This window comes from Pygocentrus nattereri, chromosome 2 (assembly GCF_015220715.1).
Source record: "Pygocentrus nattereri isolate fPygNat1 chromosome 2, fPygNat1.pri, whole genome shotgun sequence".
Classification (NCBI taxonomy): Eukaryota; Metazoa; Chordata; class Actinopteri; order Characiformes; family Serrasalmidae; genus Pygocentrus; species Pygocentrus nattereri.
The window spans coordinates 31,911,633-31,929,910 of record NC_051212.1 but is presented as its reverse complement, the minus strand read 5'-3'; the positions used below and the strand labels follow the sequence as shown (position 1 = coordinate 31,929,910).

Genomic DNA, 18,278 nt, shown 5'->3' with positions numbered 1-18,278 from the left:
CTTTATCGGTGAAAATTACAGAACATGACTGAGACCAGAATCCAGAGATTTGGACTGGGCATATGTCATCATTTGTTAGGCACTACATGCCAAAGAACACAAGTTTATACGCTAGAAGAATTGTTGAGTAGATTCCAGTTTCAGCCCATTACTGATTTGTAATGAAGCATTGAGATTTGTAATCTGAGATTTGTAGGTGTTCTCCAGCATAGTACTCGCCTGACGAGACCTGTGTGTGAAAGTTTATGTGGCACTACATTACAACTATGACTGTGGAATGGACTCTGTGCTGACAGCTGCTCACCCATGGACTTTGTGGAATGGTGTTAAGTGAAAGGCTTTAGTGGGCCTGTTAGAAAGACTCTCACACATCCCAGCTAATGCTTGGAGTGTTTACTAGTGGGGTTAAACTGATTCAGAATTTCTGGGTCAATAACAATAACCAACAAATTAAATCTTTTGGCAGCCCAGAACAACACCCATAACCAATCACTTGCTGTTTGCATTTTAAACAAACTCACACTATAATCCACAAAAGAAACACATTGAGTATAACACTGGAGCAAGGTATGCGCTCAAACAGACCCCAGACTCATCACTCTTGGGTGCCCCTCTTGTACATTATCGACCCCCCCAGGGTTCACCTCAGTAACTGTGTCTGGCACCACAGAGCTGGAAATTCCAACAATAAAATGATATTAATCTCTTTAAGAAAGCAACACATTTCACATTTTCCCCCCAAAATGTCTGATCTCTTAACTTTAGATCTTCCATATATGGAACATTGATGTCATCCACTGTTCTATCAATTTCATATATCCATACACCTGAAAAGAATGGAAGTGACCACCATGAGTAACTATGCATACGTCAACAAGCGAGTGAAATTACTGGTCAGGATTATTGGCTTCAGGTTCAACATAAGACCAGATCCCTTAATTAAACGACCAAACGTGGGTCATTAAACTTGCAACTGGGTTTTAAAATTGTTACATTTTCCCATTTTTTGCCAAATAATGTATTATCCTTTTCCTAGTTGCTAAACAAGGAGGAAAATAAATAACATGGAAGTTAAACACTCCGAGGCATCAACTCCTCTTTGGTAGCAGAATCTGGTCATCAAAGTCTGAAAGCAACTACTCTACACAATTTTTTGCTGGACAGAAAAGGCTCCTTCATATCACAACATTATGTGCATCTTTTGTAGTGATCCTTTGTTGGTGAGTTTAAGACAAAACCTTGCAGTTTTGCAAGATCCTTTAAGCCTGTGCTGCATTTTTTTTTTCCCCCAACCAATCAGAATTGCTACCATATCGCCCCAGCCTGACCTTGCAGGACCACTTCTGATTCAGATGGAGATCTTAAAGAAACACTACTAACTTTCATAATCCTTAACCCAGAGCATTTGCTTTAACAAAGATTGCATCTCTTCTGCAAAAAAGGCTACAGATGAGACACAACCTTAATGGAGAGAATTGTGGAGAATCTCAACTCCACTGTTAGACCACCCATGCTGACAAACATAAAAACCACATGTGCTGCACTCTCCTGTCCTCTGATGGAGAATGGGTTCCGCACTGTGACCCCCAAGCTGCCTAAAGTATTAATAAACTGCCTTCATGAACTTTTCCCCCTTCAGAGTTTCCTTTATATCCGCACTTGGCCTTAAAACAAACCCTCCTCACCACCCCCAGGTTAAAACCTTTTTAAATGAGACAATGAGTGATCCTTTACAGTAAGGCTACATTGCAAAAGCACGTTCACTGCACTCAGTCCACTAAAATGTTTAAAACTGTAAAGAGAAGTACAGTAAAAAGAGGCATGCAAGTATAAACATAGGCCCAACTCACTGGAGACTCAGACATCGGTTGTGACTTGAACTAAAAAATTTCCTTATGAGTCAAACATTTTCTTTCTTTAAAGCCAAATTCCAACATAAATTAACTCAACATGCGTTTCGGCATATATCATCAGTACTTCTAAAATACTGAATGGCAGGTATTGCAACAAAAACTATTTTAGTTTTATCTAAAATCTATTCTATGGCCCTCTTGAGGACAATTTACTGCCCGCAAAACATGAGTAAGTTACAAGCCAGGTCAACAAGGATTTTTATATCTCAAAATAAAAGACTGCCATAAATTGCCAATTACAAAGAGTCTTTGAGCAACAACAAGCTCAAGGAACATTTTGTCTATGGTAACTTGTTGGAAAACCTCTACCATGAAAATATGGTTTTGAGTATCACAACTGTGATGTATTTATGCCATATTGGCCACAAGCTGTGTTACCTGCAATTATGTTAATTCTACTCAATGCACTTTCCGGTCAGTAATCGCACACTGACAAAGACTCTGTTTGGATTTTGTATTAGGATCAAGAACGTTCAGCTGGAAGCAGGTCAGTACCTTCCAAGAAAGGAAAGAATCAAGTTTTACCACATATAAAGTTTATACACACATATAAACATTATATCATGATAACTAAACTAAAAAGTTCTTTGGGCTGAGAAACTGAACGAGACAGGAAAAAGTATACAAGATTTGATTTCATTCTGCAAAAAACAAACAAAATACAAAAAATGCAGATTTATGAAAAATTCGTACACATCTTTACACACAGTGCCAATAATTCAGTCCCTCCAACCTTCTACATCAGGTGTCCAAAATGATCTGTAGTTCTTACAGATTGATTCATTTGATTCAAAAGTACCTCTTTAAAGATACTGGTCTTGCCTTAAGGCATAACTCAACCACCAGGCCTACAGCTCAACTGCACAACCCGCCCATATTGGCCTCTATTAATGCAATATCAATTAATCAAGTTTCTTATATATAAAAAAAAAGTCTCAAGGACCTGCAGAGTAAACTTTGATTTCCTCAGTTTAACAAGTAGAACAGAAAAAAAAAAAAAAACAAAAACAAAAAACCTAAAACCTAAAAGACGACAAGTAACCAGTTCCAACTGGTTTAGAGACAGCCAACAAAGAACCATGGAAACGGTGGTCCCTGTAAAATAAATAACATCAACAGATTCAAAAATACGGTATTCTACTGAGACAGATTCCTGTTGTATGAGTGTATTTGGCCTCAGTTAGCTCAGTCCTGCCCAGTCCAAAAGGTGTAATTCCTCAAATTTTCCAATGGTTGATTGGAACAGATTACTTCAGACGCTGTTGATGTGCAATAATTTAAGGGGTATTTGATCCTCACCATGAACATTTTGCTCTGGACATTGCCTTTCTTGGAAACAGCAGTAAGATCAAGTAGGGACTTTTCTTCAGAAACTGCTAATTTTACAGTGCCATTCAAATTGTCCAAAATGTAGTCTTGGCGATACTACACACAATGGATCTGAAACTGGCGAGCGAATCTTAAAACGCTCCATCACCTTAAAGCGCCAACAAGATGACTGTTCCCAAGTGCTTGCACAAGTTTAATATCATTTGCTCTTACACACACACACACTTGAAACTCATACTCAATAAATAGACAACGGTGTAAGGCAGTGTTGAAACATGCATTCGTCACAAAGAACAGAACAAAACATTCATACGTAGTAACAATATGCACATTCTATTTTTTTTTTGGAGCATGAAATTGATGTTCCCCTTTTTTGGCAATGTTGGGGTTTCCAAGGCTTTTCAGGTGACGTCCAGATGGACAGGAAGATTTCTCCATGCTGATGTATCGGGTCCGTCTCTGAGGCACATGGAGTTAAACATAAAGGTGCTCCAGGACCTCTAGATGAAGCTGAGCCAAAGCATTGCCACGCATATTGACTGATTCAAGAGACAAAATGGAGGACGCCTGGTGTTCCTGCTCACGGCAGCCTGCTGCACAGGTTCCTCAAGACGTTCCAGAGGTTTCCAGGTAGCTCTGCAGCTTTCGTACTGTAGTTTTGTCCAAGGAGCAAAGGTCAAAGTCAAATGTTGTGTTTGTGATGTGAAAATGTCCAGTTTCTTCAATGAGGTTTACGATCTAAAAGAGAAACGGAAGACAAAGTATTACTAGGTGTCCACTGAGGCTGATAATTTGATCATCCCGATAAAATATTTTATGACATGCTTTTCTGAGCATCACCGAGTTGTCTCAAGTCTTGACAAGACTGACAAGTCACAAGCCAGTACAGTCATGTCTTGGGTGAAGTCCCAAGTCAAAACAAGCAAGTCTCAAGTAGAGTCCCAAGTCCTATTTAATGCAATTTCAACACAACACAAAAAATGAGGGTAATGGTAATACAGCTTATTTGCTTGACAGTATGTAAGGAGTACATGGTAGTATATTATTTTTAACATTTATTACACTCCCAAAATGACAACCCATGGTAGTATGATTCATTGAATACATCCTCTGACTGGTGTACTGTCACTACAGAATTTACACAGGTGGGGATAATTGGGGTCTTCTAATTGTCTCTCTCTCTCACACACACACACACACACACACACACACACACACACACACACACACACACACAATTCCAATGAAGTTGGGACGTTGTGTAATGTTTCAACCAATATTCAATTGAATACACTACAAAGACAAGATATTTAATGTTCAAACAGATAAACTATTGTTTTTTGCAAATATTCACTCATTTTGAATTTGATGCCTGCAACTGTCAACTGTCAACGTCTTTTTCAGGGACATCCTGCTTATTTCAGCAAGACAATGCCAAGCCACATTCTGTACGTGTTACAACAGCGTGGCTTCATAGTAAAAGAGTGCAGGTACTAGACTGGCCTGCCTTCAGTCCAGACCTGTCTCCCATTGAAAATGTGTCACACATGAGGCGCAAAATAGGACAACGGAGACCCCGGACTGTTGAGCAACTGATGTTGTACATCAAACAAGAATGGGAAAGAATTCCACCTGCAAAGCTTCACCAATTAGTGTCCTCAGTTCCCAAACGCTTATTGAGTGTTGTTAAAAGGAAAGGTGATGTAACACAGTGGTAAACACGCCCCTGTCCCAACTTCTTTGGAACGTGTTGCAGGCATCAAAGTCAAAATGAGTGAATATTTGCAAAAAACAATAAAGTTTATCCGTTTGAACATTAAATATCTTGTCTTTCTAGTGTATTCAATTGAATACAGGTTGAAAAGGATTTGCAAATCACTGTATTCTATTTTTATTTTACACAACGTCCCAACTTCATTGGAATTGGGGTTGTACACACACACATATACATATACACATATACATATACACACATTATATATATATATATACACACACACACACACACACACACATATACACACACATATACATATATACACACACACACACACACACACACACACACACAAAAACAAATGCAACACTTTTTTGGCCCCCATTTTTCATGAGCTGAACTCAAAGCTAAGACTTTTTCTATGTACACAAAAGGCCTTTTTCTAATCCATCCACCTCACAGTTGTGGCATATCAAGATGCTGATCAGACAGCGTGATTATTGCGCACAGGTGTGCCTTAGGCTGGCCACAGTAAAAGGCCACTCTAAAATATGCAGTTTTACTATATGTGGGCGGTGGGGGGGTTGGTCAGAAAAAAAAAGTCAGTATCTGGTGTGACCACCATTTGCCTCACAGAGTGCAACACATCTCCTTCGCATAGAGTTGATCAGGTTGTTGATTGTGGCCTGTGCAATGTTGGTCAACTCCTCTTCAATGGCTGTGGGAAGTTGCTGGATATTGGAAGGAACTGGAGCACTCTGTCGTATCCGCCGATCCAGAGCATCCCAAACATGCTCAATGGGTGACATGCAAGAACCGGGATGTTTTCAGCTTCCAGGAACTGGGTACAGATCCTTGCACCATGGGCCCTGCATGATCATGCTGCAACATGAGGTGATGGTTGTGGATGAATGACACAACAGTGAGCCTCTGGATCTCGTCACGGTATCTCTGTGCTTTCAAAATGCCATCAATAAAATGCACCTGTGTTCGTTGTCCATAACATACGCCTGCCCATACCATAACCCCACCCCCACCATGGACCACTCGATTCACAACTTTGACATCAGCAAACCACCCACTCACACACACGATGCCGTCTGCCATCTGCCTTGTGCAGCGAAAACCGGGATTCATCCGTGAAGAGAACACCTCTCCAACGTGCCAGACGCCATCGAATGTGAGCATTTGCCCACTCAAGACAGTTACGACGATGAACTGCAGTCAGGTGGAGACCCCGATGAGGACAACAACCATGCAGATGAGCTTCCCGGAGACATTTTCTGACAGTTTGTGCAGAAATTCTTTGGTTATGTAAACCGATTGTTGCAGCAGCTGTCTGGGTGGCTGGTCTCAGATGATCTTGGAGGTGAAGATGCTGGATGTGGAGGTCCTGGGCTGGTGTGGTTACATGTGGTTTGCAGTTGTGAGGCCATTTGGATGTACTGCTAAATTTTCTGAAACGCCTTTGGAGACGGTATGGTAAAGAAATGAACATTCAATTCACGGGTCAACAGCTCTGGGTGACATTCCTGCAGTCAGCATGCCAATTGCACGCTCCCTCAATACTTGATATTGTGCTGTGTGATAAAACATTTTAGACTGGCCTTTTATTGTGGCCAGCCTAAGGCACACCTGTTCAATAATCATGCTGTCTAATAAGCATCTTGATATGCCAAAACTGTGAGGTGGATGGAGGAGAAGGAGAAGTGCTCACTAACACAGATTTAGACACATTTGTGAACCATATTTGAGAGGAAAAAAGCCTTTTGTGTACATAGAAAAACTCTTAGATCTTTGAGCTCAGCTCATGAAAAATGGGAGCAAAAACAAAAGTGTTGTGTTTATACTTTTGTTCAATGTACATACATCTCATTAGACAGCTGAACACACTCAAAAGGAAATTGCCAACCACCAGATCTGTTACATCATCCTACCCACCCAGAGAGAGCAAGGCCAAATTTGCCATTCAGATGGCTGTGGCAGTAGTTTTTAAAATGCAACGCATTATGTCTGTTCCAAGTTAAAAAACCTCAGAAAAACAAGTTATCATAATACGTATTGTGAATCATGAAAACATCAAGTATCGTGATGTTATATTTCTGCCACATTGTTCAGCCACAGGTCTCCGTGTACAAGAGAGAACTGGATATTCATCATCATCGTTTGCTGAGGAAATCCATTCCTCAAGCACAAGAACGTTTAAGTGAAGAATCTCTGAATGGATGGCTGTTGTAATGTTTTCCTCTTTTGCCTTATTTTCTTAACAATCTCCACTGAGAACGAGGAGCCCCTCCACATGGTGCCGTGTATCCGACTGTAACGGGAGAGATGCTTTTCTAAACCGTCTCCTTATTGGTTCCAGCTCTCTCAAGTTTGGAGGGGATCACAATGGCGATTAAAGGAGGGAGAGTGGGTGGGTGAGGGGGAGGGTGGGGGTACTCCACAGTGCCTGCACAGATGAAACTGTGCAGTAATGGGACCCAAACCTGATCCCTTTCACACTACAAAGCCAGACCCCCATATGGAAAGAATTTCTTCTCTTTCTGCTGAACTTGGGCCAGAAACACAGAGAGACTCAGGGGCCTGTTATGACACTGGAGACAGAACTCAGCTGCTCAGAGACTCTACTGCTATCTGAGTGGAAGACAGGACGTTTCATTGTTTAAGGGGCCATGAGGGAAAACAAAAGGCCACTTTCTACCATTAATGGCCACCCATGTAATAACTGTATATCCTCAATTGCTATTTTAGTGCTCATTATGTTTCATCATGAAACCCACCCCAATCGTGACAGGAAACTAGCTGCGTAAAACGACAATGACAAAGGCAATTTCTTAATTTTTGGTTCGTCAAGCAGGGCGAAGCAAAAGTTAATCACTGCCAGGTTTAATGGCAGAGGATGTGGAGGACTTAGCTGGACTCAAAAGGATTAGCTTGATTGTGCCATGTGTTTGCACTGTCTCAACCTTGTTTGGAAGTCTCCCAAACGTATTCCGTGTCTTTTCATTAGGAATGCAAAGCAAAGTCCTGGAAAAAGAAGTATCGTTCTCCATTCTGTCAAAACAAATAGGCTTCAAAGTACATAATCAAAAGAATTATGACCACAAAGCGTTTACTGGGCTTCATGTGGGGGGTGGGGCAGTTTCTGGTAGGATTTATCACAGGCAGATACTCACTAACATGGTAATGTAGTGAATAACCGTTAAAATGCTCCATGATCTCAGCTTTCTTTGCAGAGTTTCATATAGTTGGCATCAGCTTCCAAGTGTTCTCTTACTGCACTCTAGCATATGTACTCCCTCATTACACATGCCCAGCAAACTGCTTACTCTCTTTATGGACTTAACATCTCACACCCAATTTACCTGCTGTAATATGTGCCTCTCTCTCAGTGCCATTAGTCTTCTGTGGAGCTCCACAAGCTCATCCAAGTATGCCTGAAACAACATGTACAACACTGTCAGTAAGTAGAATTGGGTGGATGCAGTCTAGTCCTGTTATGCTTGTTAAAGGAAAATTTTGGTGAAAAAATGTAAGCAATTTTTTTTTAAACTTAGCCAGTGAAAGTTGCTTCTTTAATTTTGCAGTGGAACTACTATTAAAGTACTCAAAAGGTATATCTATTAGCACTGTGCAAACTGTATGCCTAAATAAACAAGTTACCTCAAGCTGTATTTAATTCATTGTACATCAAGAGCTATAACTGCAACAGATATAATCTAAGGAATTTAAATAAAATCTGAGCCACTTTCACGTGTGGTCCAACAGCAAGTATATATCTTGTGGCCATGTTGCCTCAATGAGAATGCTCAGACTAGAAGTTGTGTTTTTTCACTGTGCATGTGCAATCATTCAGTATTAACATGTCATCAGCACCCAACTTCGTGCCAGTAAACACTACAAAAGCAATGCATCTGACCCTTTTTCACCTTCAACTTGATCAAATAACGAACAGCTGTTCAGGGCAAGTCTTTGCAATGACGGCTTGTTTTACTCGTTAGTTCGTTATTCCTGATGCACAGTTTATTCACGTGGCATTACTGAGTTTGATGTGCAGGGTCAATTCAGGCCACTGGTTTGTTTGTGTGTCATATACAAGTCATCTATTCAAAGCAAATGTGAATAATCAAGTAATTTAAAGAAAGGGTCCAAGTGAAAAGGTTTGTAATATAAACACAGCCAGAGGTTTGACACCATGACATACTGGTATCTACACAACTGACAAAATACAGGCTTTATGATTGCTGCAATGACTATTGTTATGCACTGTGTTTTCATCCATTTTAATGAAGCTTCAGTTTATAAACACATGTAGGGTAGGGGAAAACTAAATTTTCACCAAATCGTTCCTTTGATGTGTGATATTTTAAGCACACTAGAATCCTTTAAGAGTTTAACTATTGCACATGCTATTCTGATGCTTACCTTGTCACAATCAATATTCTTGTTTTTGTCCACTTTTGTCTGCTTCATGGGACTCTTAACGTCTAGTATCTGTAAGGAAACAGGATATTTCCATTTGTAACATCAGAATGAACTTCATGTAAATTCACTCCATTGAAACTGGGAGATAGGAATATTTATACAGTGCCGTGACAAGTTTATATTTCTCAGTAACACAGGAACTGATTAGAAGAGTAAACTTTGAAGGTGACAGATTCTTTTTACACAACATAAGCACAGTGTAAGCACTAAAACTGATTAGCTCCCCTGTGGCAGTGGCACACACGGTAAAATATTGCTTCTACTTTTCAATATGGGAATTAAGGAAAACAGGAAAAACATGGAGAGATTACACAACAGAGGAAACACATTTTTCACTGACAATGTAATCCTGATTGGAAACTGTGCCTTGGACATTTCCTTGCAAATAACAATCTCTTTTGTACGACAAGCACCGCTGTCTTAAATAACTTGTACCTTGTGCAAGTATATCTGATTTATTCATGAGAAAACTGCTTCATTCTTTTTCATCCCTAGCAATAAATTTTTAAATTTAGTTTAGCCAATTTATTTAGCTGGGAAAACAGGCAAGTCTTACCTGGTTATTGCTGGGCTTCAGGAGTGGTGGGGGCTCATTGTGTGGGAGGGGAGAGGAGGCGGAGCTATTTTCACTGTCACTGCCGTCACTCAAACTGACCCTGTAACCAGTAACACACAGTCCACCATCACAATGCAACTACAACATGCAGTCTTGCTATTCTAACAACATTCATGCAGCATTTTGAACAGAACTTAACATGTAGATAATGAGTCTTTTTAATTATTATATATTTATTACTACACAAAAAATCTGCCCTGAAAAAGTATGCGCTACTAAAATGAGTACTGTGGACAGACAGTGACCTGCGATGGCGATGTGTCATGTGCGTGTGTAACGGTCGCTCCAGGTCAGAGTCCATATCATTTTCGTCCTCCTCCTCTGACTCTTCTTCATTGTCATCTGAGTGCAAATCTTGAATTATCGTCTGTAAAGGACCCAGCACTGGACATGCACGACACAGAAAACACTAAATACCTCACAGGCTAACTGAGTTTTAATTCAAGACACTATATGCGTTGAAAGGAGAAAGGTTTGTAATTTGTAAGGAGTAGTAAAATACAGAAAATATAAATAAATAATAATGCATTTCATTTTTCTTCAGCACACTGTCCTAATGCAGGGCTGATGTCACACCCAAAAGTACACTTTTGACGTACTAAAGCTTGTCAAAAAAAGCTGGACAGGCCACTTGAGCTGCGTGAGGATACCTTGTCGTTTGTGTGCAGGTCCGAAGCCTGAACTTGAACTGGAGCTCGAGCTGGCTGGACTGGGCTGTTCTGACTGAAAACAGAAACAAAATGAACATATGCTACAGTTCAAAATCTGTACGAGAGGAATCCGTTCATATTCACATTTAAAAGATGTTCTCTGTATATCGGCTAACTGCAGCTATCGCAACAATTATTAGGAACTCTAGTGATTTCAATGATTTCATTAAATGTCATGTCCATTGCTGGAGTATCAATCAGGAACAGAAATAATAAAAAAAAAATTAATTGATTATGATTTAATGGGGCTGCCTCCACAAAATGATCATCCAATCTTTCACAGGAGACATAATAAAGAACTCCTGCAGTAACATACATCAGGATTGGGAATGTGCATTACAATTTTTTATATTTGAGTATGCACAAGACTTACTCCCTCAGGCGCTAGCACCAGTGTTAAATATATAAATAAGCTAATCAATAAATAGACAAGTGGCATACAAGTAGAAGAAAATGCCTTTTATTATTTAAAAAAAAAAAAAAAAAAAGCAGAGTTCTTTTCTTAGCATGTTAGATTTGTCAGAAACTGTTTCTGGATCCACCAACATCCAGTAGTTACCCCAGTTATCAACAAAGCTGTGCCAAATCTGCCTTCTCAGTCTCATCCTTAGCAATGTGCTCACATATATGCACTTGTTTCTGAGTGTAACACACAATTACTTGCAAATACGAGCAAAACTATCATTTTAGAGTCTTATTAAAACATCAAAGTGTTATATTGAACTGCTAGTTTGTATTTTCCTCCATCTTACCAAGCTGAAATGGAACAAGCACTTCAACGGTTAACCAAGTACTTGAATATCCATGCAGGTCCCTAATCAGATGAGGAATTGAATAGTGATCAGTGTTAATATATCTATTCCTTGCCAAACCACTCATTTCAAATTAGTATATCTGAAGTTATCTGCTTCATTTGAAAGGACATTGGTTAGAGCCTTAACCACTACTAATGTGAACACTGAGGTTCGTACAGGGATCTTACGAAGCTAAAAATTCTATAGCTAATAATATTACAGATCATTTTAGGCTTAAATTTTAATATTATACCCCAATAGTTTGCTACTACTGGAGATGGCACTGATCTAATGTCAGCTGACAGTATCCAGTTGAAAGCAGCAGACAAAGAAACAAATGGATGGATTGGAAATCCAAGAGAAAACATCAAGAAAGGGAATTCCCATCTTGTAACAAATCTTTCCTGAAATAGCACACTCACGTGTGGTGTTAGTTGAGTATTTCTTCCTATGGGCTAGTAGGGTGAAAAATTTGGGCTTTTCGTTCATTTAGCTGACCATCTCTGTCCACAAATGGAAAAAAAAAACTGTAGTTGTTAGGACGCTATTTGTGATATTTACCAGACTTTGATATCACTAATATTATCTGTTAATTGAAATATCGGTGAGGCTCCAGTGGTAGTTCCTCAAAAAGTGAGGTTCAGGATGATCCTGGTGAAGTTTTTTTTTTTTTTTTTTTTTTTAAATAATTTCAAGTATAGTTTTAGGTTTTTATATATATATATATATATATATATATATATATATATATATATATATATATATAAACCTATATATATATATATAAAAACACAAAAGGGATTAATAGTGAAGCATTAAATGTCTGCCGTTTATCATTTATATGCATTCAAAAAAAAATACAGCAAAAATACTGCAAAATCATCACCCTGCACTGAGGAAAATGCATGAAAAAAGCATCATCTCCAAAAACACGTGAAAATAATTTGCCACATTACTGCTTTATGGCCTAATAATCAATGATTTACGCACATATGTAGCTCAGTTTATGTACTGTTGCTAATATTGTGTCACACCTAAATCTTTGCTGTTTCAGTCTCCATGACATTCCATCAGGTTCAGCAGTAGAGGTTTAACAGCACTGATAAAGGCTCAGTGCTGCTTGGTAGTCAAAAGAGAGCTATTAGCTTCACATTCCTCTCCTCACTTGAGCTTTTGATGGGTTCTGGTGTCACTTCTCCACTGTAAATCAACAGCCTCCCCTAAAGCCTTCTTAATGAAGGCTGATTTATGAGAACACTGCTGCATAGGCAGTCCCACACATGCACTTCCCTCATTTGTTCATTCAATAAAAGCAGGGCATTCACACACAAACAGCAGATGACAATATTCAGACAGCAACACCAAACATTCAGACAAGAGCACAACCAACCATCATTTTCACCACAAACTTCAGGAGTTCTGTCTTAAAAAGATCCACAGCACTGAGCGCAATAAATGTAAATCCAGGGAAAAGCACAGTGACACTCATTCAGCTCAGAACTTCATCATTCCTAGGCTACATGAGATTTACTAGCCACCTCTTCCAAGTGCTCTGCACGCAGATAAATTCTCGAGGACACCAAAATTTATGAAGCTCCTCTGACCTCCCCAGGCCATGTCGCGCTGGAGCACGAGACCACTCGGGACAACAGGCCTGTGGAAGTGTAACAGACTGGATTTAAACAGCCCCTAGAGTCATCACATCTGCCCTCTGCTACGTAACAGAATGCCCTATGTGTAAAAAGCAAATTAATTACATTTTCACTGCTTGCTAACAGTACACTATGACTTTTCAGGGCAATAAGATCTGAACTGACATGTAATGTTTTGACATACACTGCCTGTCAAAAGTTTGGCAACACAAAATGCAGCAGTTATAGAATATTTGTGAAACGCAAAGACTTATTATCAAAAGTATTTAGTAAGGGATGCGTCAAATTTCTTTGACTGGCAACATCTTGCAACCTACCAATGAATAAGTGAAACAGAAACTTCCAGGTCTAAAAACTGACTAGCTAAACTATGTTCTAAGCAGGAGTGTGCAATCAGACAAATTTTGATATTTGAGTACTTGCAAAAGTTACTATAAGGATATGCAGTTAACCACAGAGAAAAAAAAAAGCAAACACAAACAAACAAAAAATTAACATGGCACTAGAGTCAGACGCTGTATCTATCTCCTCAATCATGTCCTTAAAATCCTATGCAATGCGTTCATATTCAGGCAGGAGTGCTTTTGAGTTGAACAACGTCATGCATGCACTCATCCATCCCTCCATGCACTCATCCATCCCTCCATGCACTCATCCATCCCTCCATGCACTCATCCATCCCTCCATGCACTCATCCATCCCATCCATGCACTCATCCACTCATCCATCCATCCATGCATGCACTCATCCATCCATCCATCCATCCATCCATGCATGCACGCACTCATCCATCCATCCATCCATGCACGCACTCATCCATCCATCCATGCATGCACGCACTCATCCATCCATCCATGCATGCACGCACTCATCCATCCACCCACTCATCCATCCATGAATCCATCCACGCACTCATCCGTCCATCCACGCACTCATCCATCCGTCCGTGCACGCACTCATCCATCCGTCCATCTGTCCGTCCGTGCGTGCACTCATCCATCCATCCGTCCGTGCGTGCGTACACTCATCCATCCGTCCGTGCGTGCGTGCACTCATCCATCCGTCCATCTGTCCATCCGTGCGTGCGTGCACTCATCCATCCGTCCGTGCGTGCGTGCACTCATCCATCCGTCCATGCGTGCGTGCACTCATGCATCCGTCCGTGCGTGCGTGCATGCGTGCACTCATCCATCCCTCCGTCCGTCCGTGCACTCATCCATCCGTCCGTCCGTGCGTGCACTCATCCATCCGTCCGTGCGCGCACTCATCCATCCGTCCGTCCGTCTGTCCGTGCGTGCACTCATCCATCCGTCCGTCCGTCCGTCCGTGCGTGCACTCATCCATCCGTCCGTCCGTCCGTGCGTGCACTCATCCATCCGTCCGTCCGTGCGTGCACTCATCCATCCGTCCGTCCGTCCATGCGTGCACTCATCCATCCGTCCATGCACTCATCCATCCGTCCGTGCACTCATCCATCCGTCCGTCCGTCCGTCCGTCCGTGCGTGCACTCATCCATCCGTCCGTGCGTGCGTGCGCGCACTCATCCATCCGCCCGTGCGTGCACTCATCCATCCGTGCGTGCGTGCGTCTGTGCACTCATCCATCCCTCCGTCCGTCCGTGCACTCATCCATCCGTCCGTCCGTGCGTGCACTCATCCATCCGTCCGTGCGCGCACTCATCCATCCGTCCGTCCGTCTGTCCGTGCGTGCACTCATCCATCCGTCCGTCCGTCCGTGCGTGCACTCATCCATCCGTCCGTCCGTGCGTGCACTCATCCATCCGTCCGTCCGTCCATGCGTGCACTCATCCATCCGTCCATGCACTCATCCATCCGTCCGTGCACTCATCCATCCGTCCGTCCGTCCGTCCGTCCGTGCGTGCACTCATCCATCCGTCCGTGCGTGCGTGCGCGCACTCATCCATCCGCCCGTGCGTGCACTCATCCATCCGTGCGTGCGTGCGTCTGTGCACTCATCCATCCGTCCGTGCGTGCGTCCGTGCACTCATCCATCCGTCCGTGCGTGCGTCCGTGCACTCATCCATCCGTCCGTGCGTGCGTCCGTGCGTGCACTCATCCATCCGTCCGTGCGTGCGTCCGTGCACTCATCCATCCGTCCGTGCACTCATCCATCCGTCCGTGCGTCCGTCCGTGCACTCATCCATCCGTCCGTGCGTCCGTCCGTGCACGCACTCATCCATCCGTCCGTCCGTGCACTCATCCATCCATCCATCCGTCCGTCCGTCCGTGCACTCATCCATCCGTCCGTCCGTCCGTGCACTCATCCATCCGTCCCTCCATCTATCCGTGCGTGCACTCATCCATCCGTCCGTGCGTGCACTCATCCATCCGTCCGTGCGTGCACTCATCCATCCGTCCGTGCGTGCACTCATCCATCCGTCCGTCCGTCCGTGCACTCATCCATCCGTCCGTGCACTCATCCATCCGTCCGTGCACTCATCCATCCGTCCGTCCGTCCGTGCACTCATCCATCCGTCCGTCCGTGCACTCATCCATCCGTCCATCTGTCCGTGCACGCACTCATCCATCCGTCCATCTGTCCGTGCACGCACTCATCCATCCGTCCATCTGTCCGTGCACTCGTCCGTCCGTCCATCTGTCCGTGCACTCGTCCGTCCGTCCATCCGTCCGTCCGTGCACTCGTCCGTCCGTCCATCCGTCCGTCCGTGCACTCGTCCGTCCGTCCATCTGTCCGTGCACTCGTCCGTCCGTGCACTCATCCATCCGTCCGTCCGTCCGTCCGTGCACTCATCCATCCGTCCGTCCGTCCGTCCGTGCGTGCACTCATCCATCCGTCCGTCCGTCCGTCCGTGCGTGCACTCATCCATCCGTCCGTCCGTGCGTGCACTCATCCATCCGTCCGTGCGTGCACTCATCCATCCGTCCGTGCACTCATCCATCCATCCGTCCGTCCGTGCACTCATCCATCCATCCGTCCGTCCGTGCGTGCACTCATCCACCCGTCCGTCCGTGCGTGCACTCATCCATCCGTCCGTCCGTGCGTGCACTCATCCATCCGTCCGTGCACTCATCCATCCGTCCGTCCGTGCGTGCACTCATCCATCCATCCGTCCGTGCGTGCACTCATCCACCCAACCGTCCGTGCACTCATCCATCCGTCCGTGCACTCATCCATCCATGCGTGCGTGCACTCATCCATCCGTCCGTGCGTGCACTCATCCATCCGTCCGTGCGTGCACTCATCCATCCGTCCGTGCGTGCGTGCGTGCACTCATCCATCCGTCCGTGCGTGCGTGCGTGCACTCATCCATCCGTCCGTCCGTGCGTGTCTGCACTCATCCATCCGTCCGTGCGTGCGTCCGTGCACTCATCCATCCGTCCGTGCACTCATCCGTCCGTCCGTGCGTGCGTCCGCTCATCCGTCCGTCCGTGCGTGCGTGCGCTCGCTCATCCGTCCGTCCGCGCGTGCACTCATCCGTCCGTCCGTCCGTCCGCGCGTGCACTCATCCGTCCGTCCGTCCGCGCGTGCACTCATCCGTCCGCGCGTGCGCGCGTGCACTCATCCGTCCGTCCGTCCGTGCGTGCGTGCACTCATCCGTCCGTCCGTCCGTCCGTGCGTGCACTCATCCGACCGTCCGTCCGTCCGTGCGTGCACTCATCCGTCCGTCCGTCCGTCCGTGCGTGCACTCATCCATCCGTCCGTCCGTGCGTGCACTCATCCATCCGTCCGTCCGTCCGTGCACTCATCCATCCGTCCGTGCACTCATCCATCCGTCCGTGCACTCATCCATCCGTCCGTCCGTGCACTCATCCATCCGTCCCTCCGTCCGTCCGTGCACTCATCCATCCATCCCTCCGTCCGTCCGTGCACTCATCCATCCATCCCTCCGTCCGTCCGTGCACTCATCCATCCATCCCTCCGTCCGTCCGTGCACTCATCCATCCATCCCTCCGTCCGTCCGTCCGTCCGTGCACTCATCCATCCATCCCTCCGTCCGTCCGTCCGTCCGTGCACTCATCCATCCATCCCTCCGTCCGTCCGTGCACTCATCCATCCATCCCTCCGTGCACTCATCCATCCATCCGTGCACTCATCCATCCATCCATACGTCCGTGCACTCATCCATCCATCCGTCCATCCATCCGTGCACTCACCCATCCATTCATTCATACAATAACATTCAAAACATAAAAGCAGTGTTTTTCTTAACTGGTAGGACTGCATAATTTTGTAGTCTCCCTGTGATGAAATGGAATGAACAATGATACCCAAATAGCGATTTCAGCATTTGAACACTGCACAATGAATGCTTGGGTGCTCAAGGGCACAACCACAGCCCTAGCTCTAAGCAATTATATGCATATACTTTGAGCGAATACATCATGTAAATTAATCATACAGCTTGAAAATAAATTAAATATACTTAAGAACCTGATTTGGTTAAACTGAGATGCTGACAACTATAATATTTTCATGACTGCATAAAAAACACCAAGAAAGTGAAATAATGATAAGTTTCCTAAAAGCTCCATATTCCGAAGTTCAAAAGTTCTATTTGCCACTGGTGACTACTTTTAGTTAAAATGAACAAACGCTTCCAGCATAAAGATAAAGTCACCCATTAAAGAAACAGTTACATTAAATAAAGCATCAGTAAACAGTTATTTACTTGTTGGTTAATATATACATGAAAATAAACCTTGTTAGAATACTTATTTCCATTAAAACACAGTCATTGCAAAGCTAGGTGATCCGAACTGTTGGTGGGCAGTGTAGAAAGTCTTAACCAAAGTGCTGCCAACTCCAAGCTACTAATGTTGATAACGGTGAGCTGCAGCTTTGTGTTTCATATATGTTAGCAGGATGTGGCCAAGTTAGTTTTAGGTGACCTGCTTGTGAGATGTTATACTGTTCCATGTGTTGAAGCGCAGCAGTCAATCTAATGTGGTTAAAATTAAAGGCTGCGCCTGCTGCTAAAGGGGGGGTGTGACAGTTTTACTGGGAAGGCTCCAATGGGCTACGGTATTTACAATACCTTCATGCACACTTTGGTATTCAGTGCTTTCTGTAACTTGCT

General features: G+C 43.8%; 1 protein-coding gene across 2 annotated transcripts in view; it reads right to left on the bottom strand.

The window, feature by feature from the left end:
• Positions 1-2,530: 2,530 nt before the first annotated feature.
• Positions 2,531-18,278, bottom strand: part of mllt3 (MLLT3 super elongation complex subunit) — a 65,810-nt gene continuing 50,062 nt past the window's right edge. Inside the window, exons 8-13 of one of the 2 annotated variants that reach the window (XM_017718852.2) lie at positions 10,714-10,786; positions 10,309-10,447; positions 10,004-10,103; positions 9,388-9,456; positions 8,328-8,399; positions 2,531-3,980 (exon numbers count right to left, since the gene is read on the bottom strand). In XM_017718852.2, the coding sequence (XP_017574341.1) occupies positions 3,849-3,980; positions 8,328-8,399; positions 9,388-9,456; positions 10,004-10,103; positions 10,309-10,447; positions 10,714-10,786 (585 nt within the window). In that variant the 3' untranslated portion in view covers positions 2,531-3,848. The remainder of the gene's footprint in view (positions 3,981-8,327; positions 8,400-9,387; positions 9,457-10,003; positions 10,104-10,308; positions 10,448-10,713; positions 10,787-18,278) is intronic. The other variant, XM_017718853.2, reaches the window with a different exon arrangement.